The 24628-nt window shown below is 40.6% G+C and overlaps 1 protein-coding gene across 1 annotated transcript in view; it reads left to right on the top strand.

The window, feature by feature from the left end:
- The window catches only part of zgc:171482 (zinc finger protein), a 239473-nt gene that overhangs the window by 103527 nt on the left and 111318 nt on the right, over window positions 1-24628 (top strand). The window contains exon 3 of the mRNA XM_062058188.1: window positions 2948-3040. Within this exon, the coding sequence (XP_061914172.1) occupies window positions 2948-3040 (93 nt within the window). The remainder of the gene's footprint in view (window positions 1-2947; window positions 3041-24628) is intronic.

A 24628-nucleotide genomic window follows, 5' to 3' on the forward strand; every position in this document is an offset into this window, starting at 1 on the left:
TCTTTGGTGCACGTGCTGAGTAAAAAAAAATAATAATAATTTAGTAGATCAAGCCCCTGGCGTAGAAACACTCAGACAAGTTTGAGCAAAAGGCATTAAAGTAGTCTGACAAGTGAAGGCAGTGGCCTCACTATCCTGAGGGTGGCTGCAGAGGATTCAATCAATGCAATGGAGCAGCAGGAACAATGTCTTGTCAGAGGCGTCCATTCTGTTGCTTTATATCCTGTTCTACCGCGTTTTAAGAGCTATCTAAAAATACTAAATCATGGTCTCTATAAGGTTTTTCTGGAATTGTTTTAATTCAATCTCCACTTCCATGCCAAGACAGGCGCTCTCTGCATGTTTTATGTGGCGGAGGTCCGGTCAATCCAATGGAACGCTCCACTTAGAAGGAGATAGTCGTGTCAACCTTGCACACAAAACACATGCAATCATTTTATTTTCGCCCGTAGCGCTCCCCCCCCACCCCACCCCTCCCACGATGTTCATTGTCCTGCATTAAAGTGACACTTTACAGCTCCAAGGACAGCTCAATGTCATTTCACATAAAGCCTCCGGTGCATTTCTGCTTAAAATATTCCGGAATGCAAATGAAAGATGAGGAAGGTATAGGCCACAATTATGTTCCACGCATATTCATAGAGGTAGAACGCTGAAATGTGACTGAACACCCATTGATAGGAAATCACAGGGTTGGCACGCAACAGTTCACACTTACGGGCACACTAGAATCTCCAATTAACCTCAACAATGTAATTAACCTCCGAGAGGAAGCACACACGGTGCAAATTTACTCGACACAGATTTCAACCTTCTTGCTGTGAAGCGCATTAAAACAAACAACACTTTTGTAGTTGAAAATATGGTTTGAAAATACTGTGTCGTGTACTGTGTTTCTACATTGTTACTTGCCAAGATTTACCATTTTATTCATTAAAAAAATTATAAAAAGGCACAAGACACTAAAACAACGTTGCTTATACATAAATGCCTTTAAAATTGACTTTGAAACATCCATCCATCCATCCATCCATCCATCCATCTTCTTCCGCTTATCCGAGGTCGGGTCGCGGGGGCAGCAGCCAAAGCAGGGAAGCCCGTGACTTCCCTCTCCCCAGCCACTTCGTCCAGCTCCTCCCGGGGGATCCCGAGGTGTTCCCAGGCCAGCCGGTAGAGCTAGTCTTCCCAACGTGTCCTGGGTCTTCCCGGTGGCCTCCTACCGGTCGGATGTGCCCGAAACACCTCCCTAGGGAGGCGTTCGGGTGGCATCCTGACCTGATGCCCGAACCACCTCATCTGGCTCCTCTCGATGTGGAGGAGCAGCGGCTTTACTTTGAGCTGCTTCCGGATGACAGAGCTTCTCACCCTATCTCTAAGGGAGAGCCCCGCCACCCGGCGGAGGAAACTCATTCCGGCCGCTCGTACCCGTGATCTTGTCTTTTCGGTCATAACCCAAAGCTCATGACCAAAGGTGAGGATGGGAACGTAGATCGACCGGTAAATTGAGAGCTGTGCCTTCCGGCTCAGCTCCTTCTTCACCACAACGGATCAATACGTCGTCTGTATTACTGAAGACGCCGCACCGATCCGCCTGTCGATCTCACGATCCACTCTTCCCTCACTCGTGAACAAGACTCCGAGGTACTTGAACTCCTCCACCTGAGGCAGGGACTCCTCCCCAACTCGGAGATGGCACTCCACCCTTTTCCGGGCGAGAACCATGGACTCGGACTTGGAGGTGCTGATTCTCATCCCAGTCGCTTCACACTCGGCTGCGAACCGATCCAGTGAGAGCTGAAGATCCTGGCCAGATGAAGCCATCAGGACCACATCATCTGCAAAAATCAGAGATCTAATACTGCAGCCAACAAACCGGATCCCCTCAACGCCCTGACTGCGCCTAGAAATTCTGTCCATAAAAGTTATGAACAGAATCGGTGACAAAGGGCAGCCTTGGCGGAGTCCAACCCTCACTGGAAACGGGTCCGACTTACTGCCGGCAATGCGGACCAAGCTCTGACACTGATCGTACAGGGAGCGGACCGCCACAATCAGACAGTCCGATACCCCATACTCTCCGAGCACTCCCCACAGGACTTCCCGAGGGACACGGTCGAATGCCTTCTCCAAGTCCACAAAGCACATGTAGACTGGTTGGGCAAACCCCCATGCACCCTCAAGGACCCTGCCGAGAGTATAGAGCTGGTCCACAGTTCCATGACCAGGACGAAAATCCTGAATCCGAGGTTCGACTATCCGGCGTAGCCTCCTCTCCAGTACACCTGAATAGTTGTTTGTTGAGAAGTGACCAAAATTCAATGGTCATATCATTGTCAGAACCCGACATTGATTAAACGTCGCCAAAAAGTATGTTGTTTCAACGTTATGTTTGAGTTGCTCAACGTCAGGACCTCATTCGACAAGTTCTCAACGTTTTTTCAATGTCTTGTGCCTGCCGAGTTATCATACCAACAGCCCAAAAGTCATTCACAATTGGCCTAGAATCAGAATCAGAATCATCTTTATTGGCCAAGTATGTAACTCACAAGGAGTTTGACTTGGTACTTTGCTGAAGAAACAAGGCAAAAGACAACGACGAGAGAGCACAGTACCGTGGCTGCCATCCTAATGATTGTCAAGCTGTTTGTATGCCACGGTAAGCATCATTAGCACACAAGGGGTGTCCTAATTATTTCACATGATGACATGCTAAAATATCTATGCACAGCGATATAGGCGCTCCAAAAAATGCCACTTGAGGGTTTGCTTTTTGCTGACGCACAAGAACCAAACGTTGGCACACAACAACAACACCAACATGTGCAGGCACGCACTCACACACAATGCACTGAGGTCTACCAGGAAGCAAAGCCTGGCCCGGGGCAATGCGAGACACAAATGGACTGACATGCGCTTCTTTTTTGTCTGTTTTTTGTGTCTCTTCTAGAGTAAGAAACACGCCAACAAGGTGCGTCTGTTTTACATGCTTCACCCGGAAGACGGGGGACCGCCTTCAAAGCGACTAAGGCCAGATAATCCGGTATGTTGTCACTCTGTCACTTCAACAGCGAAGGTGTCAATTAAATGTCAAGGAGCTCGTGCAGGACAGGAAGTCATGCATAAACACAAAATAAATGATCCGGTTTATTTTCAAAAGAAAATATTCTGTGTTCAAGACGGATCATATTTTGCACCTTGAAACGTCCAATGGTCGGGGACAGACCTGACGTTTTTTTAGACGTTATTTCAAAATGCTGTTTCTGCAGGTCCAAAACAAACAATACAGGCATAGCCTGGGGCAGCTATTTTTGTGGGTCTGAGTGATCTCTGAGCACGTCTAAAGTAGGGATGTTCCGATGTCGATTAGTGTTGTCCCGATACAAAGTTTTTGGTACCGGTACTGGTACCAAAATTATTTTGATACTTTTCGGTACTTTTCGATACTTTTCTAAATAAAGGGCACCACAAAAAATTGCATTATTGGTTTTATTTTAAATAAAAATCTTACGGTACATTAAACACATGTTTCTTATTGCAAGTTTGTCCTTAAATAAAATAGTGAACATACAAGACAACTTCTCTTTTATTAGTAAGTAAACAAACTAAGACTCCTAATTAGTCTGCTGACATATGCAGTAACATATTGTGTCATTTATATGCTATTATTTTGTCAACATTATTAAGGACAAGTGGTAGAAAATGAATTATTAATCTACTTGTTCATTTACTGTTAATATCTGCTTACTTTCTCTCTTAACATGTTCAATCTACACTTCTGTTAATATGTAATAATCACTTATTCTTCTGTTGTCTGATGCTTTACATTAGTTTTGGATGATACCACAAATTTGGGTATCAATCAGATACCACGTTATTACAGGATCATACATTGGTCATATTCAAAGTCCTCATGTGTCCAGGGACATATTTCCTGAGTTTATAAACATTTTATAAATAAATGTAAAAAATGTACCGGCACTTTTCAGAGATGGTATAGTACCGAAAATGATTCATTAGTATCGCGGTACTATACTAATACCGGTATACCGTACAACCCCAATGTCGATACTGGTATTGGATTAAGCAACGATACGGCACTTTTTGGAGGTATTGGTATCGGCAAGTACTTGTACATACTGTACATCTCCGATACCATACAAATATTTATGTTTTAAAATAACCTTTGAATCTACGACCTAAATAGAGCCGAGAAGTTTGCTAGCATGCAAATGTTGCTACATGGAAATGACTTATTCGTTGCAAACGGAAGACCAAAGCAGCTAGCGCAACCAAAGCAAAAATGTCGGCAATATTACAAACTTGATCAGCCAACAAGTCGCACTGCAACACGCACACTTTGCAATATCTGTGTTTCAAGGGGTGGGTGTCAGGTTCCAACACTGATGACATCTATTAAACTGACGAGAAGCAAGGAATCATGCACGGACAGAGTTAAATTTGGCTCAATTGAGGAGACACGTTTTTTTTAAGCTGTACTCTAGTTACAGATCCAATCTTCGCTCTAAAGTCTAGCCCACGTGTTTCCTCTATTTATTTGGGAGGTCCCTGGTTACATCACTGTAGCTGTCGCTGAGGGAAGGGGGTAATCTCGACAGCTCCAGTTAAACACAATATATGATTGTACAAGAAATGCAAATTTGTTGACACTGGTGATATTGCCTTGTCTCTGCTCTGTATGCGTCACGGCGGTGTTCGTCCTTGGCAGTCAGCAGGCCGTTCCTGGACACAGACACTGATACGAGACTGGCTTGCAATCTTTTGGATTGCCAGCTTTGCACAGACAAAGAAAAATACCACTTCAGCACAATTGATAATAACTTTAGCAACGGCCCTTAAGCATAAGAGTTGTGTGATAATATATACATAATTATTCTAACATTGGGACACATGTAGGGTCTTTCAATACAAGCGACTCAATGAAGCACTTGATAGCCCGCCATGCAGACGCAAAACAATGAAGTTACCGCGGCCAAAGCTAAAGGGGCGGGACAAAAATAACAAACCCTGACAGATTCATTCCAGGGGAAAGAAAGGTTTTCACGAGAATCACAACATGCGGTCAATAAACTAATCGAATTCCTAGTATTGGATGATCAACCATTCTCAGTGGTAGAAAATGTAGGATTTCGCCACTTAAAGGGGAACTGCACTTTTTGGGGAATTTGTTCACAATCATTGAAAGACATGACGACGGATGTTTTTTTTAAAAAAATTTTATGTATTGTAAATATTAAATAAACGTAAATAAAAGTCTGTGTACAGCGGAGACAATGGGCGCTCCACTATTTCGCCCATAAAATCCAATAAATAACCATCCAAAATGTGCCAACAATACTTCATTTTTATTTTGTGGCTCAATAGGTTACTTTATGCCGCGTTACAGGCACTGTCTTTTTTTTTAATGGTACACCTTCTGCCTATAGACTTGTGCGGCCAATATCTGTACGAATTAAAACTTGCCCAAAAAGGTGCGCTCTGAAGCCCGGGCGCCGTTTAAGCATTGGCATGGTTTTAAAAGAAACAATTTGACGCCGGTATTGGATCATATGTAAACGGTACCCATCTGATTTGCTTTGATGATCTTAAAGGAGTCCTTTTTTGCAAACTCTACTTTTCTTACCTTAGTAGCTGTTTTTATGTAATTGTGATCCCCATACGTCCTGAAAATTTGAAATCAAACCATGGAAGCATGGCGGTAACATTTATAAAACAATCTTGCCTTCTTCCAAACTTGCACCAAACGAGAGCTGTTTAGAATTTGAGACGATTGTGGCGTATTTTGCTTTAGTTACACTACCGTTCAAAAGTTTGGGGTCTCATTGAAATGTCCTTATTTTTGAAGGAAAAGCACTGTACTTTTCAATGAAGATAACTTTAAACTAGTCTTAACTTTAAAGAAATACACTCTATACATTGCTAAAGTGGTAAATGACTATTCTAGCTGCAAATGTCTGGTTTTTGGTGCAATATCTACTGTACATAGGTGTATAGAGGCCCATTTCCAGCAACTATCACTCCAGTGTTCTAATGGTACAATGTGTTTGCTCATTGGCTCAGAAGGCTAATTGAGGATTGGAAAACCCTTGTGCAATCATGTTCACACATCTGAAAACAGTTTAGCCCGTTACAGAAGCTACAAAACTGAACTTCCTTTGAGCAGATTGAGTTTCTGGAGCATCACATTTGTGGGGTCAATTAAACGCTCAAAATGGCCAGAAAAAGAGAACTTTCATCTGAAACTCGACAGTCTATTCTTGTTCTTAGAAATGAAGGCTATTTCACAAAATTGTTTGGGTGACCCCAAACTTTTGAACGGTAGTGTATGTTAGCAGATTTTTCCATATATGGCAAGAGTTTACCCGAAGAGCTTTGCGCGAGTCCGTCATTTTTAAATCAGCTGTAGTTCAAAGTTGTTGTCGATAAATCGCATTATTTTTCTTTTAATATCTTGTTGTGGGACAGACTGTGCTAGAATTATCTGCTGTTGCCATTTATTTTAAAAAAGTAGAGTAAATCTGAAATGTACATCTGTCAGTAGACTCGTTATGCCGCTAAAAACTACAACATGGCTGATGGGGTGGAGACGCAGTCGAAAGAGGCTTGGCCTGGAGGAGGGCTTTGGCACGTACAAAACCCAAAACCAGGGAAGTTGGCCCGTTGTGTAATTCGTAAATAAAAACAGAAGGAGATGGTGAAATCCCTAAATTCCTTGCAATAGCTCGTTGAGAAACGTTGTTCTTAAACTGTTGCACAATTTGCTCACGCATTTGTTCACAAAGTGGTGACCCTCGCCCCATCCTTGTTTGTGACGGACTGAGCATATCATGGAAGCTGCTTTTATACCCAATCATGGCACTCACCTGTTCCCTATTAGCCTGTTCACCGGTCGATCGTCTTCGGCTTTGGGGCATTTTGTTGTGTCTTCTCAATGACAAGGGTGAGTCCATAACACGCCAAAATGGCTGACTGAGGATTGTGTGAGTACGTTTGGTTTTGTAAATAAGACCGCCCACAAAACGGCGTATTCTGAAGAGACAATCCAAAAGTGGCTTGAAGATGGTCAATAAAACAACATTCATGCAACATTTTCACAGAAAAAACACAGTAACATGTTAGGAAGACCACAAGGAAGTGTTTTAAATGTAGAAAAAAAATCATAATATGACCCCTTTATCACTCCTCCCCTATTGTTTCGTAGCTTAGCTTCCAACAACTTTTGTAACATTTTTATTCAGCGGGTCTATGCATGGAGGAAAACCTTTGGTTCGCCTATGAACTGGCCTGTATAAATCTCAAGACCCAGATCTAAGGACGACTAGTCTTTTTTTTTTTCAAGGGTGAAAATGCAGTCTTTTTTATTTGGGTCAATATGGGATTTTTATGTGACAGGTTGATGCATGCGGTCGTCTCAGGTGAAAATGGGACATCGTGTCCTTGGTACAAAGAACCTGATTCTACTCAGGCTAACCCACCAGGCCCATCTATTCACAGGTCTAAATGTGGCAACCGAGTGCTCATGGGAATTTGTGTGTTGTTTAATCAGTTGTGAGCGATTTTGTCGTTTTGGTGGGCCGTATAACTCTCCCCCGGAGGGACAATGCGGTCTCGCTGGTGCTTGTGGTGAGCTTTAGAGGCTGCCAAGTAGCTGTGTATCAGACAACTGCAGGCGATGGCTGGAGAGGGCAATGTTTTAAGAATGTGTGTGTGTGTGTGTGTGTGTGTGTGTGTGTTTGTGTTCTTGTATTTCTACCCTTCTTCAGACATCAACAAGGAAAAGTACCTTCCATATGAGGACCGGTGAACAAGTTAGGACCAAAATTACGTTCACAATACGGAAAACCGTTGCATCTAATAGAGAATGTCTCATTTGCACCCCTGGTGGTGAAATCTACCACTATTAGGGTGGTCCCAAAAAGGAGGGATTTTTCAAATTGACTGCGTGTCGGTTTTAAAAGTGCTCCCCCTCTGGTCAACATATGTAATAACTAGGGTGTGTAAGAAATTGAAATGCACCCCCTTTGGCCACAATTAATTAAAAAAATAAATAAATATGTATATAGAGACATACTGTTACAACTTGAAGTAAATAATGAAGATTAAAAAACATTACAAACAAAAAATACTAAAAGCAGTCTTTTTCTCACAATGTGTCGACTTTTTTCTTATAATTGGTAACAATTTCTCATATTGTTTCTGTTTCTGTAATATTGCAATATTTTCTCGTAAAAGTATTACTTTTTAATGTAAAATTATTACTTTTCAATGCAAAATGGTGTCATTTGTCATATAAAATTCTGACTTTTATCACAATATTGCCAATTTTTTTTGTTGTTCTTGTAAAATAGTGACATATTTGGAGTAAAATGATGACTTTTGTCATAATTGTGTGTGTGTTTGTGTGTGTGTGTTCTTGTATTTCTACCCTTCTTGAGACATCAACAAGGAAAAGTACCTTCCATATGAGGAGCGGTGAACAAGTTAGGACCGAAATTACATTCACAATACGGAAAACCGTTGCATCTAATAGAGAATGTCTCATTTGCACCCCTGGTGGTGAAATCTACCACTATTAGGGTGGTCCCAAAAAGGAGGGATTTTTCAAATTGACTGTGTGTCGGTTTTAAAAGTGCTCCCCCTCTGGTCAACATATGTAATAACAAGTGTGTGTAAGAAATTGAAATGCACCCCCTTTGGCCACAATTAATTAAAAAAATAAATAAATATGTATATAGAGACATACTGTTACAACTTGAAGTAAATAATGAAGATTAAAAAACATTACAAACAAAAAATACTAAAAGCAGTCTTTTTCTCACAATGTGTCGACTTTTTTCTTATAATTGGTAACAATTTCTGTAATATTGCAATATTTTCTCTTAAAATTATTACTTTTTAATGTAAAATTATTACTTTTCAATGCAAAATGGTGTCATTTGTCATATAAAATTCTGACTTTTATCACAATATTGCCAATTTTTTTTGTTGTTCTTGTAAAATAGTGACATATTTGGAGTAAAATGATGACTTTTGTCATAATTGTGTGTGTGTTTGTGTGTGTGTGTTCTTGTATTTCTACCCTTCTTGAGACATCAACAAGGAAAAGCACCTTCCATATGAGGAGCGGTGAACAAGTTAGGACATAAATCATTGTCCCAATACGGAAAACCATTGCATCTAATAGAGAATGTCTCATTTGTACCCCTGGTGGTGAAATCTATCAAAATTAGGGTGGTCCCAAAAAAGGAGGGATTTTTCTAATTGACTGCGTGTCGGTTTTAAAAGTGCTCCCCCTCTGGCCAACATATGAAATAACAAGTGTGTGTAACAAATAGAAATGTGCCCCCTTGGGCCAAAATTGATTTTAAAAAATTTAATAAATATGTATATATACTGTAATAATGAAGATTAGAAACCAATTACAAACAAAACATTAAAAAAAAAAAAAAAAAAAAAAAAAAAGCTTACCTTTTTTATATTTGCATAGTATGTATATATTATTAATTTTACAAATACAAATCTTTATATATCTAGAAAGGGTGGTCCTAAAGAGGTAGGCATTTTTCGGAGGTCTCAAGAAAGTAACAAATACAAGAGTGTGTGTGTGTGTGTGGGTGTGTGTGCACTGAAGACAGGTCATTGTGTAGCAGAGAGAAGTGTGTTAATGACTCACAATATGTAAGCAGCAGCAATGGGAAGGAGACGGTTCGAAATGATGGCGTTAATGGAAAAATTCACAGTATAATACTGTCTGCCTCGTTTATATGCCAAGCCTTTAAATTCCACATCACACACACACACACACACACACACACACACACACACACACACACACACACACACACACACACACACGCACACACACACACACACGCACACACACACAGTGGACACAGCTGGTTGAAATACAAATCAAACTGACCCATAAACTCTGGCATCACCACAAAAAAGGGTACCCTTTTGTTATGCACCAGTTATCTCGGTGTGCAAAAAAACCTGCGCCAATATATATATATATATATAATATATCAATATTATCATAATCATGTGAATAATGAAAACGTTCAAGGTATAGAATAGGCTGAGTCCGCAGCTATCGTCTTCAAAGGAACATATTGGACGTGTCTTCATTTGAAGTGAATAAAAAGCAGCGAGGCAAAGACAAGAAGACTAATTTTATAGTTCCAAAGAAAAGGAAGCTGTCAAGAAATATTTGTAGACCAATAAAAAAAAAGGCACATATCCATAACCGGCTGTCAGTATTGCAGAGTCACTCTCCAGCTTCATGCAAGGACTACAAGAACTTTCCTGAACTACTTGGAAAAAAGTAGGACGACCCAAAAGGTGGGTGTGGCTTTAACGAAGCAATCGTTTGATTATTGATTGAGAAGTGTATTGACATCTTAAAGAATTGAATCCATGTAATGCTTTAAAAAGGCAAATGGATGGCACAAAAAGCCAAAAGGCTTGTTTCCATTGTGGACCATTAATTATTCATCACATTTGATACATTCAATAATAAAAGATATATAACCTGTAGCATGTCTATAACAAATTATGTTAAAAATGGATAAATTATGTACGTATACACAGTATAATTTGAAAAATAATATATACAAACAGGTAGGGGGCGGGGTATATACACTATGTACATGACACTATGTACATGACTATGCACATGTTGACTCCAAGAGTGTGCAAAACAGAATGAGAAAATATATATACACTATAACCGCATATAAACCCGTTTGATAGTTAGCATAACTGTTAGCATTTCTAGCAGTTTTATCAGAAATGGACAACACTCAACCACTCTCAGTGGTAGAGAATGTAGGATTAAGTAGCGACCCGGCTGTTAAAGTTAAGGAGTTTTGTGATTTCAGACTGTGTACACCACAGGGCTAGTGACAGTGTGTGTGTGTGTGTGTGTATATACGTGTTTAGGTGCGTGTCCCTTTAAGAAGGCCGATCTGCCGTGGATCTCCACTCGGAGGTCATAATCAAAATTAGTCCCTCTATTTGATGGAAGTCACAAAAAAAAGCTGTACATTTGCCCAAGTGCCCAAATGCAAATTTACATTATTGCAATCAGTTGATAAAACATTGTCCTTTACAATTATAAAAGCTTTTTACAAAAATCTACTACTCTGCTTGCATGTCAGCAGACTGGGGTAGATCCTGCTGAAATCCTATGTATTGAATGAATAGAGAATCCTTTTGAATCGGGTAAATATCGTTTTTGAATCGAGAATCGCGTTGAATCGAAAAAAAAAAAATCGATTTTGAATCGAATCGTGACCCCAAGAATCGATATTGAATCGAATCGTGGGACACCCAAAGATTTGCAGCCCTAATCTCCACCTGGGTCAAGAATTCAAAATTAGTCCCTCTACTTGCTGGACAGGCCTGGCCCTAACCAATCTGACGCCCTAGGCAAGATTACTTACTCACAAGAAACCGAATAGCTTTGTCTTTGACCTTTTTTTTTTACTTAAAGAAAGCAAATTAACATATTATATGACAATGTTATGTTATGAGTATCTTTAACCGAATCACAGCAGTGCTCAAATTAAAAAACAGCATTCCCTCTCATGTGATATTGCTTAATTAACATTAATGATGTGCACTTTAACAACTAGTCTTACAACTATACCTAATATATAAAGGGGTGGAAAAGTGACTATTACCTGCAGGGCAAACATTAGCTAACCAGAAGGCAATAACAATGTAAACAAAAAACACCTGCTTAAAAGATCTAATACAAATGTCCCTGAGGAATGTAAGGTGGGAGTACTGTAATTACCTAACGTTACATTATTATTTTCCATAACAATTTAGCCCCCTCCACAATATTAACCCGACGTTAAAACAGAACTAGCTATTTATTGATTAGCAATTGCCGAATCATGTGACATTAGCTTAATGCTAAAAAGCCAAGTTACTGTCACATTCTGTAACAGACAAATAATTTCATGTAGGCTAACGTTACCTACCTGCTACCTCTGTCTTTTTCTCGTTTCTCCTCCTCTTCTTTTCTATTTTTTCTTCCCTGGGCAACTGACAGTTTTGGCTGTTTTGACATCTTGTGTTGATTTTTTGATGTGGTAAGAGTCATGATACGGGAAGGGAGGGGGGGGGGGGGGGGCTTAATGTTGTAACAAATAATATTTCTATTAAATAGGCTTTACTTTGCATTTTTAATTGACGTGGGATTATTTTTTGTATTTAGATATAATAGTACCAACTTCTTTTTTTTTTTTTTTTTCTCCAACATTTGTGGCACTGGCGTGGCGCCCCCTGATGGACGGCGCCCTTAGCATTTGCCTATACGGCCTATGCCACGGGCCGGCCCTGTTGCTGGAAGTCACAAAACAAAGCTGTACATTTGCCTAAGTGTCCATGTGCATGTGCCTTTAAGAAGCCCGACCGGCCTTGGATATCCACCTGGGTCAGGAATTCAAAATGAGTCCCTCTACTTCCTGGAAGTCACACGAAAAAGCTGTAAATTTGACTAAGTGTTTAGGTGCGTGTCCCTTTAAGAAGCCCGACATGCCTTGGATCTCCACCTGGGTAAGGAATTCAAAATTAGTCTGTCTACTTGCTGGAAGTCACCAAAAAAAGCTGTACATTTGACTAAGTGTCTAGTGTCAGCCTGACAGTTTAGCTTGTTGTTGTTGTTTTGCCTCAGTTATTGAATAGAAAGTCGGCCCATCACCCCCTTGTTATGTGCGTTTGATACACAGTAATGTTTAGCGATTTATATTGTGTTGAAAATGTGCAAAGATTTACTAAAATGTGGACTTTTGTTGAGGCTGTTTACATTATTTCATATGGAGAAATGTGTTTCAATATACCAACTTATCTATTTACGAACTCTGTTCAAGAAACATTTTATATAGGGCAGGAGTTTGTATGGACAACACCACAAAAAACATAACAATGGTCGAGGAATCCTAACACTAAAAACTAAAAAAAAAAAAGTCCAACGAGGAAGTAGGTCAACTGGCTGGATACAAAAACCGGAGGAGGGAGCTGGCAATAAAAGACACTAAGGCAATAAACAATATTTAGGGGAGCATGGAGAACAGGAAATGCAGACTGGTATTGGGTGTCAAACGGTCCAGGACACACCTTAGATCACCTGGTGTGAGCGTCAGGTAATTAAATAATGCCTGGTGATAATGGCCAACACGCTAAGTGGAAGACAATGATCAAAGCATGAAAGGGGTGAAAAGTGAATGAGTGACCACAACAAGCAGAGCAGGTAGGCAGAATACAACATCGTCTTTGGTTTCAAGGCACCGTGAAATAAAAACTCTTTGAAAGTATACCACTGTTGAGATGAGCGAGATGAGCCCATCGTGTGAATATGTCAACCACTCTGCCAAGGATAGATTTATATAAAATCAGGCTTCGCTACACATCTTGAAATAAATAACAGACACTCATACATTTACAGGATTTATGCAGATCTCAAAAACACAACAGCAGGAACTAATAGGCAAAAAAAGTTGGTTTTGCATAATAGGTCGAAACAAAACACCAGATAATGTCTGCTAATAAGGTACCATTTTGTGGTCCTTATACACACACCATAATAATACCCGTATGTGGAAGCACAGTGCGCCTGACTATGGTAGCCGTAATGCGCCGACAATCCACCAAGCAGTGTGGCTTCGTAGCTGCTGAGATGAGCGAGATGAGCCCACGGCGTGCATATGCCAACCACTTTGCCAAGGATAGCTTTATATATAATCAGGCTTCGCTACACATCTTGAAATAAATAACAGACACTCATACATTTACGGGATTTATGCAGATCTCAAAAACAAAACAGCAGGAACTAATAGGCAAGAAAAGTTGGTTTTGCATAATAGGTCGAAACAAAACACCAGATAATGTCTGCTAAAAAGGTGCCATTTTGTGGTCCTTATACACACACCATAATAATACCCGTATGTGGAAGCACAGTGCGCCTGACTATGGTAGCCGTAATGCGCCGACAATCCACCAAGCGGTGTGGCTTCGTAGCTGCTGAGATGAGCGAGATGAGCCCACCGCGTGGATATATGCCAGCCACTTTGCCAAGGATAGCTTTATATGTAATCAGGCTTCGCTACACATCTTGAAATAAATAACAGACACTCATACATTTACGGGATTTATGCAGATCTCAAAAACAAAACAGCAGGAACTAATAGGCAAGAAAAAGTGGGTTTTGCATAGTAGGTCGAAACAAAACACCAGATAATGTCTGCTAAAAATGTGCCAGTTTGTGGTCCTTATACACACACCATAATATTACCCGTATGTGGAAGCACAGTGCGCCTGACTATGGTAGCCGTAATGTGCCGACAATCCACCAAGCGGTGTGGCTTCGTAGCTGCTGAGATGAGCTTACCGTGTGGATATATGCCAAACACTTCGCCAAGGATAGCTTTATATAAAACCAGGCTTTGCTACACATCTTAAAATAAAGCCTTGAACCCTGCCAACTATCTGTCAGTCAGCTATAAACGTGGGAGCTGTAACTTTGATCACTTTGTGTTTCTTTGCAAAACCATATGAGCCCCCAATGGTGACCTGCGGAGTCCACTTACACGAGAACACAGAAGTGGAAATATGGATTTACTAAACAAATCTCTTGAATTAGGCCGTCTGTGATTTTTTTTTTTTTTTTTTTTTTGCCATCTGTGATAAAAAGCTGGACAGTATGTGGAAACATGCCATGCATGTGCTCCACACTTCCCACTCTCATTATAATGTCTTATTACAAAGCACACACATTCACTCATACACATAGAGTATATTGTTATATACAGTCGTGGTCAAAAGTTTGCATACACTTGTAAAGAACATAATGTCATGGCTGTCTTGAGTTTCCAATAATTTCTACAACTCTTGTTTTTTTTGTGATAGAGTGATTTGTTGGTCACAAAAAACATTCATGAAGTTTGGTTCTTTTATGAATTTATTATGAGTCTACTGAAAATGTGACCAAATCTGCTGGGTCAAAAGTATACATACAGCAATGTTAATATTTGGTTACATGTCCCTTGACAAGTTTCGCTGCAATACGGCGCTTTTGGTAGCCATCCACAAGCTTCTGGCAAGCTTCTGGTTGAATTTTTGACCACTCCTCTTGACAAAATTGGTGCAGTTCAGCTAAATGTGTTGGTTTTCTGACATGGACTTGTTTCTTCAGCATTGTCCACAGGTTTAAGTCAGGACTTTGGGAAGGCCATTCTAAAACCTCAATTCTAGCCTGATTTAGCCATTCCTTTACCACTTTTGACGTGCGTTTGGGGTCATTGTCCTGTTGGAACACCCAACTGCGCCCATGACCCAACCTCCGGGCTGATGTTTTTAGGTTGTCCTGAAGAATTTGGAGGTAATCCTCCTTTTTCACTGTCCCATTTACTCTCTGTAAAAGCACCAGTTCCAATGGCAGCAAAACAGGCCCAGAGCATAATACTACCACCACCACAATGCTTGACGGTAGGTATGGTGTTCCTGGAATTAAAGGCTGTACCTTTTCTCCTCCAAACATATTGTTGGGTATTGTGGCCAAACAGCTCAATTTTTTGATTAATCAGACATCACATGGACAAAGATAAGACCTTCTGGAGGAAATAAGAGTTGTAGCTCAAGACAGCCATGACATTATGTTCTTTACAAGTGTATGTAAACTTTTGACCATGACTGTATATATATATACATACACATATATACAGCATATATGTCTATATCACACCTGTGTGTCCATCTGCCTTCCTAAGTGAGAAAGACATGACTCAGACCCTTCTGGCTTTCACCTCATGTGGGCCACTAGATTACACACACACACACGCACGCACGCACGCACGCACGCACGCACGCATGCACGCACGCACGCACGCACGCACGCACGCACACTGTGAGAGCATTACGGTCAGCACTTTGTTCAAAACCTTTCCTCAAAGACATCACATTTATTTTTGTAGAACGCAGTGCAGTTTACAAACACTTGTCAAGACATGACGTTATTTGCATTCCCTTTTTTTTTTTCTTTCCGCACCCGAGGGGAACTTTTGGCACATCTCTCGGCAGTGTACTTTATCTGAGGAGTTGCATCGTTTAAATTGCATACATACAAAGACAGCGCAATTAATTATCCTGTCCCGGCCGACTTGTGTAATGGCTTCGCTCTCGGGCTACACAGCTGAAATCACGCCAAAGTGTGCTGTTCACACTCTCATGAAAAATACAGATATATATCACATATGGACCAAAAAAAAAAAATCGACATTTGTTGATGACTTCACTTCATCGATCACCATTAACTTAAAAGCATCATAACTCTTCTTCTATTCACCAACTTGGAAAAAAACAATCAATTTGAATGATGCAACACCTCACATTCACTAAATGAGTTGGATTTTCCCAAATAAATAAATCTATCCTGTTTCCACACATGCAAGTGAAGTCTCTGTTTACATGCACTCCCTCGAAATCAGGGGTGTCAAACTCATTTTAGATCGTAGGCCACACGGCATACCTGCCAACCCTCCCGTTTTTACCGGGAGACTCCCGGTATTCAGCGCCTCTCCCGATAACCTCCCGGCAGAAATTTTCTCCCGACAGACTCCCGGTATTCAGCCGGAGCTGGAGGCCGCGCCCCCTCCAGCTCAATGCGGACCTGAGTGGGGACAGCCTGTTCTCACGTCTGCTTTCCCACAATATAAACAGCTTGCCTGCTCAATGACGTCATAACTGTAGAATGATCAAGGGCGAGTTCTTGGTTTCTTATGTGGGTTTAGTGTTAGGCAGTTTCATTAACGTCCTCCCAGCGCGGTAACAACACACAACAACAGCAGTCACGTTTGGTCTACCGTAAAGCAGTTCGTCTGCCGTAAACAGCAATGTTGTGACACTCTTAAACAGGACAATACTGCCATCTACTGGATAGCCTCCAGAACACTGAAATTCAAGTATTTCTTTTATTTATATGTATAATAAAATAAATATATATATATATATATATATATATATATATATATATATATATATATATATATATATATATATATATATATATATATATATATATATATATATATATATATATATATATATAGAATTCACTGAAAGTCAAGTATTTCATACATATATATATATATATATATATATATATATATATATATATATATATATATAAAGTCAAGTATTTCATACATATATATATATATATATACATATATATATATATATATATATATATATATATATATATATATATATATATATATATATATGTATGAAATACTTGACTATATGTATATATATATATATATATATATATATATATATATATATATATATATATATATATATATATATATATATATATATATATATGTATATATATATATGAAATACTTGAGTTGGTGAATTCTAGCTTAAATATATTCCCCTCTTAACCACGCCCCCACCCCCCACCCCCACCTCCCGGTATCGGAGGTCTCAAGGTTGGCAAGTATGCCACATGGAGAAAAATCTACTCCCAAGTGGGCCGAGACTGGTAAAATCACGGCACGATAACTTCAAAATAAAGACAACTTCTGATTGTTTTCTATGTTTAAAAATAGAACAAGCACATTCTGAAATTGTACAAATAATAATGTTGTTGGGTTTGTTTGTTTTTACACCTACATGTTGCGGTTAATAAAGTTAAAAAGTTAAAGAAATTATTCTCTGCATTTGACCCATCCCCTTGTTCCACCCCCTGGGAGGTGAGGGGAGCAGTGAGCAGCAGAGGTGGCCGCGCCCGGGAATCATTTTTGGTGATTTAACCCCCAATTCCAACCCTTGATGCTGAGTGTCAAGCAGGGAGGTAATGGGTCCCATTTCTATAATCTTTGGTATGACTCGGCCGGGGTTTGAACTCACGACCTACCGATCTCAGGGCGGACACTCTAACCACCAGGCCAGTGTTATTTGGATCTGAGTAGCTCAGACACACACGTGTGGTTGAGTAAAAGCAACTCAACCCATAATTGGGAAATAATTCGTAATTAGACGTTCAAAACGCAAGAGAATTTGACAACTCTGGGTCATGTGGATTAAGATCCTGAAACACCTCACGTTGACTTTTTTTTCTTATTATTTTGGCCTCAATCGACATCACGCCGTCCAACGGGAAGAGCACAAAAAGGTATTTGGGCCGAGTGAAGGAAATGCCAATGTCTACTCAGTGTTAAATGTCATGCCTTGAGCTTTTTTGTGGCTCTTTGTGTTTGCGAGTGGAGGTGAAACGTGTTCTCCAAAGCAGAGAAAGTAGGTCGTAAAGGTGCTCGCACATGACAGCCAGTTTGGGGAGAGGGGTTACATCTCTCCCTCTATCTCGTCGGTGCAGGCACACACCATCCACCTGCGCATGAGTGGCAAGAGGAAGCCAAACGCCATTTATTATTCCGCCCTGCTATATTTGCATCACCCCTTTCCTCTGTTTAATTTACACTCTGGCGTCAAATGAGAGCGTGTATATTTAGCGGCGATGTCTCCCACGGTGCTGAACGCAGCACGGTGAACGCAGGGGCGCACAGAGAGCCAAACAGAAAGAGAGACGGATAAACACGGCTAATTAGGGGTCTGTTGTTCGGGAAGAGACGGAATGTTCGGAGACGCGGACAGGCAGGGGGATAACTGTACACATCTGTAAAGAGATACAGTGCAATATCCATATCAGTATCGACTTTTTAATGTCATCATTCTCCTCCATGTGCTATCAACTTAACGACCAATAAAAACATGTTTTATGTTCTGGCGATGGGCCGTTTCTCGCCGCTTTGTTCATTTAGTTTTGACAAAGAGCAGGAAGCTGACAACTCTTTGCAGAAAGATTCAATTTACAACATGTATATTGTTTAAAGCAATGGTGTCCAACCTACGGCCCGCCGGCGCCTTCTAGTTGGCCCGCGAGAGGTCATGACCTTAAAAAAAGAAACCTCGACTTGGGAGATTTTGATTCATATCAGAAGTCAATCTACACGCTGCTCTGTCGCCATCTTATTGACAACAAGGGTGATTTGGGTCCATGGCCACGTATCATGCTCTGGGTGAGATTGAGCCCAGTATTTATTTATTTTATTTTTGTGCAATCCAATTGCCTTTTCAAAGCATTTCATGGATTCAATTATTTAAGATGTCAATAAACTTCTCAATAAATCAATCAAAACAACCTTCCCTAGTCATGGTCCAAAAAAAAAGAATTTACACTGGTTTGAATGTAACTTAGATAATGGGTTTCAGTATGTAAAGCGCTTTGAGTCATTAAAGAAAATCGCTATATAAATATAATTAACTCCACTAATTTATTTATATGACCCAATGCAAACAACCTTCCCTAGTCATGGTCCCAAAAAAACAATCGAACAAACACAAAATGCCAACAGACACGGTCACACATAACACAATATAACACAATTTGTGGATATTACAAAACACGTCCGTGCACCATAAACAACATCAGATTCACACCCATCTTATGGACAACATAGGTGATTCGGGTCCATGACCACTTGTCATGCTCTGGCGGAGATTGAGAGTAGGATTTATTAATAGGACCCAATGCAAACAACCTTCCCTAGTCATGGTTCCCCCCCAAAAAATCGACACTGGTTTGAATGTAACTTAGATATCGGGCTTCAGTATGTAAAGTGCTTTGAGTCACGAGAGAAAATCACTATATAAATATAATTCACTTCACTAACGTATTTATATGACCCAATGCAAACAACCTTCCCTAGTCATGGTCCCAAAAAAAGAAATCGAACAAACACAAAATGCCAACAGACACGGTCACACATAACACAATATAACACAATTTGTGGATATTACAAAACATGTCCGTGCACCATAAAAAAATCAGATTCACACCCATCTTATGGACAACATCGGTGATTCGGGTCCATGACCACTTGTCATGCTCTGGCGGAGATTGAGCGCATGATTTATTTATACGACCCAATGCAAACAACCTTCCCTAGTCATGGCCCCCCCCAAAAAAAATTTGACACTGGTTTGAATGTAACTTAGATAATGGGCTTCAGTATGTAAAGCGCTTTGAGTCATTAAAGGCCTACTGAAACCCACTACTACCGACCACGCAGTCTGATAGTTTATATATCAATGATGAAATCTTAACATTGCAACACATGCCAATACGGCCGGGTTAACTTATAAAGTGACATTTAAAACTTCCCGGGAAATATCCGGCTGAAACGTCGCGGTATGATGACGTATGCGCGTGACGAAGTCAGAGTAACGGAAGATATGGTACCCGTAGAATCCTATACAAAAAGCTCTGTTTTAATTTCATAATTCCACAGTATTCTGGACATCTTTTGCAATTTGTTTAATGAACAATGAAGGCTGCAAAGAAGACAGTCGTAGGTGGGATCGGTGTATTAGCAGCGGACTACAGCAACACAACCAGGAGGACTTTGTTGGAGCGCTATCCGCGCTAGCCGCCGACCTCACCTTGACTTCCTACGTCTCCGGGCCGCCAAACGCATCGGGTGAAGTCCTTCGTCCTTCTGCCGATCGCTGGAACGCAGGTGAGCACGGGTGTTGATGAGTAGATGAGGGCTGGCTGGCGTAAGTGGAGAGCTAATGTTTTTAGCATAGCTCTGTGAGGTCCCGTTGCTAAGTTGCTAAGTTAGCTTCAATGGCATCGTCAGCACAGCATTGTTAACCTTCGCCAGCCTGGAAAGCATTAACCGTGTATTTACATGTCCACGGTTTAATAGTATTGTTGATTTTCTATCTATCCTTCCAGTCAGGGGTTTATTTTTTTGTTTCTATATGCAGTTAAAGCACGATGCTATCACGTTAGCTCGTAGCTAAAGCATTTCGCCGATGTATTGTCGTGGAGATAAAAGGCGCTGAATGTCCATTTCGCGTTCTCGACTCTCATTTTCAAGAGGATATAGTATCCGAGGTGGTTTAAAATACAAATTCGTGATCCACAATAAAAAAAGGAGAGTGTGGAATCCAATGAGCCAGCTTGTACCTAAGTTACGGTCAGAGCGAAAAAAGATACGTCCATCACTGCCTCTCAAGTCCTTCACTGTAACGTTCCTCATCTACGAATCTTTCATCCTCGCTCAAATTAATGGGGTAATCATCACTTTCTCGGTCCGAATCTCTCTTGCTCCATTATAAACAATGGGGAATTGTGAGGAATACTAGCTCCTGTGACGTCACGCTACTTCCGGTACAGGCAAGGCTTTTTTTTATCAGCGAGCAAAAGTTGCGAACTTTATCGTCGATTTTCTCTACTAAATCCTTTCAGCAAAAATATGGCAATATCGCGAAATGATCAAGTATGACACATAGAATGGATCTGCTATTCCCGTTTAAATAAAAAAAAATCATTTCAGTAGGCCTTTAAAGAAAATTGCTATATAAATATAATTCACTCCACTAATTTATTTATACGACCCAATGCAAACAACCTTCCCTAGTCATGGTCCCAAAAAAAACAATTGAACAAACACAAAATGCCAACAGACACGGTCACACATGACACAATATAACACAATTTGTGGATATTACAAAACACGTCCGTGCACCATAAAAAAATGACCACTTGTCATGCTCTAGCTGAGGTTGAGTGCGGTATAGCTTGGTTGGTAGAGCGGCTGTGCCAGCAACTTGAGGGTTCTAGGTTCAATCCCCGCCTCTGCCATCCTAGTCACAGCTGTTGTGTCCTCGGGAAAGACACTTTATCCACCTGCTCCCAGTGCCGCCCGCACTGGTTTGAATGTAACTTAGATCATGAGTTTCACTATGTAAAGCCCTTTGAGTCACTACAGAAAATCGCTATATAAATATAATTCACTTCACTAATGTATTTATATGACCCACTGCAAACAACCTTCCCTAGTTATGGTCCAAATAAATAAAACATTTTAAAAAACACTAGTGGTTAGAGTGTCCGCCCGGAGATCGGTAGGTTGTGAGTTCAAACCCCGGCCGAGTCATACCAAAGACTATAAAAATGGGACCCATGACCTCTCAGCTTGGCACTCAGCATCAAGGGTTGGAATTAGGGGTTAAATCACCAAAAAAGTATTCCCGGGCACGGCACCGCTGCTGCCCACTGCTCCCCTCACCTCCCAGGGGGTGAACAAGGGGATGGGTCAAGTGCAGAGGACACATTTCCCCACACCTAGTGTGTGTGTGTGACAATCATTGGTACTTTAACCTAACATAACACAATATAACACAATTTGTGGATATTATAAAACACATCATGTCATGCTCTGGCCGAGATTGAGCGCATGATTTATTTATATGACCCAATGCAAACAACCTTCCCTAGTCATGATCCAAAAAATTAAATCGAACAAACACAAAATGCCAAAAAACATGGTCACACATAACACAATATAACACAACTTGTGGATACCGTATTTCCTTGAATAGCCGCAGGGGCGTTAATTAATTTAAAACCTCCTGTCACTCCTGCGTTTACCGGAAACCGGCGGGATGGCCGTGCATGCGGTAATTATTTTAAAACCTCTTCTCACTCCGGCGTTTACCAAAAGGAATCCATAAAATTTAGGCGTGCGCTTTGAGTGTGATGTAAGCATACCATCATGAAAAGCACATTTAATTAAAAAAAACGTTATTATGGTCTTACCTGTACTTATAAATGGAGTCCATTTGCAGCTCCTTCTGACCAAAAGCATCGATAACTTGTTTATAGAAGTCTTCATTATTTTCTTTTTTCCTTTTTAAAAGTCTCTGTCTCGATGGAGATATTCCTTTAATTATTACCTCCTGCTTCCATTGAAAGTCCAGTTTAGAAAACTGTTTTATTTTAGATACCGGTATGTAATCCTCCATGTTAAAAGGGAAAAAAAATAATCTCTTGCTGCGTGTCTTCACTTCTTCTGCAGTACCGGAAGTCGCAAGAAGGATCACTAGCGCGGCAGCGCCCTCTACCACCAGGAGGCGGGAGTCATTTAATGACTTATACAGTATTTCACACACGCAGCTACGGTATATTAATAAAACATAGCTGCTTACTGTTCTCTTTAGCATACTGTACCGGTATTCAATAGCTTGGACCTTAAATCCTACTGAATAGCTCTTTATCTTTTTTCCTTTGTGCGATTGTAAACTACTGAAAGCAGCTTCCTCCATTTTGAAAATGAGGACAGATGCGTCACTCGTGACGTAACGAATTTGACCCGGTGGAAGTTCTAGCCATATGCTAAATATTTTGCGAAACGAGTTTGACCCGGTGAAAATTATAGACATGCGATAATAAAATTAATATTTTGCGAAACAAATTTGATCCGGCTTCAATAATAAACCGGCGATAAGGCCAAGCATGCGTTAATTATTTTGAGAAACGAGTTTGACCCGGCAGTAATTCTAGACGTGCGAATACTATATTCCCTGCGCCAATTCAAGGAAATACGGTATTATAAAACACATCCGTGCACCACAAAAAAAAATCAGATTCACACCCATCTTATGGACAACATGCTTGTCAGATAGTGACAAAGAAGAAGCTTATCGACTACGGTATCGGCACGGACTACAGTGGCGGACGTGTGCACATTTTCAGGACTTATGCAGATCTCATATACACATCAGCAGGCACCCGCAGGTAAGAAAAGTTGCTTTTGCACAATATTGTGAAACAAAACGCCAGATAATATGTCTGTTAATGGGTGCCATTTAGTGGTCCTTATACACACAACATAGTAACACTTGTATCTCTGACTACGGTAGCCGTGATGGGCCGACAATCCATCAAAGTCACACTAAAACATTTTGACATATTTTTGAGTGCCGTGTGTAATGTTCTTTATTTTCAATGGAACATTTAAAAGGTTGGTGTTGTTTACTGGCGTCATATTGCAGTCTACACGTATCTCTTATGTGTGACTGCCATCTACTGGTCACACTTATCATTACACCATGTACCAAAATACAATTTCTTCGAGGTCGGTAAGCACAAGCAGAATTATTCCGTACTTTAGGCGGACCGGGTTATAAGGCGCGCTGTCGATTTTTGAGAAAATTAAAGGATTTTAAGTGCGCCTTATAGTCCGGAAAATACGGTTGATAGGGTGCCAGCTGCAGTCACTCACACACACACACCAACACACACCCACAACTTGTTTGAAACTTTCCACGATCTGTCACAAAATCCCTGGTGAGCGTCAGTGTCGCCGCCAAGCATTTCTTTCAAGTACACTTTGCCGTCTAAGTCACGGCCATCAATGCGCCCTTTTTGCTGTTGTTTGCTTTCCAGTGTTTTGATAGGTGCATCCGCACATTCTCCCCCAGATGATGTTGGAAGAACAAGAAGCACGCACCCATGGGAGAGGAGATAAAGCGGGCAAAGTCGGGGCGGGAGAAAGAGCAACCGGATGATAACAAGCCAGAAGAATGAGTAGTGTTAGAAGACAATAGAAAGATATGCTAATAAACACCCAGAATGGATGTATATGCAAAATGGAGGGAGGGATGAAAGAAGACGTGTCTTTGTGGGGCCCCGTGGCTCCCATGACATCATCATGAATAAAGATGGCAGTGGGACCAATTT

The sequence above is a fragment of the Entelurus aequoreus genome, linkage group LG09 (genome assembly GCF_033978785.1).
Source record: "Entelurus aequoreus isolate RoL-2023_Sb linkage group LG09, RoL_Eaeq_v1.1, whole genome shotgun sequence".
Taxonomy (NCBI): domain Eukaryota; kingdom Metazoa; phylum Chordata; class Actinopteri; order Syngnathiformes; family Syngnathidae; genus Entelurus; species Entelurus aequoreus.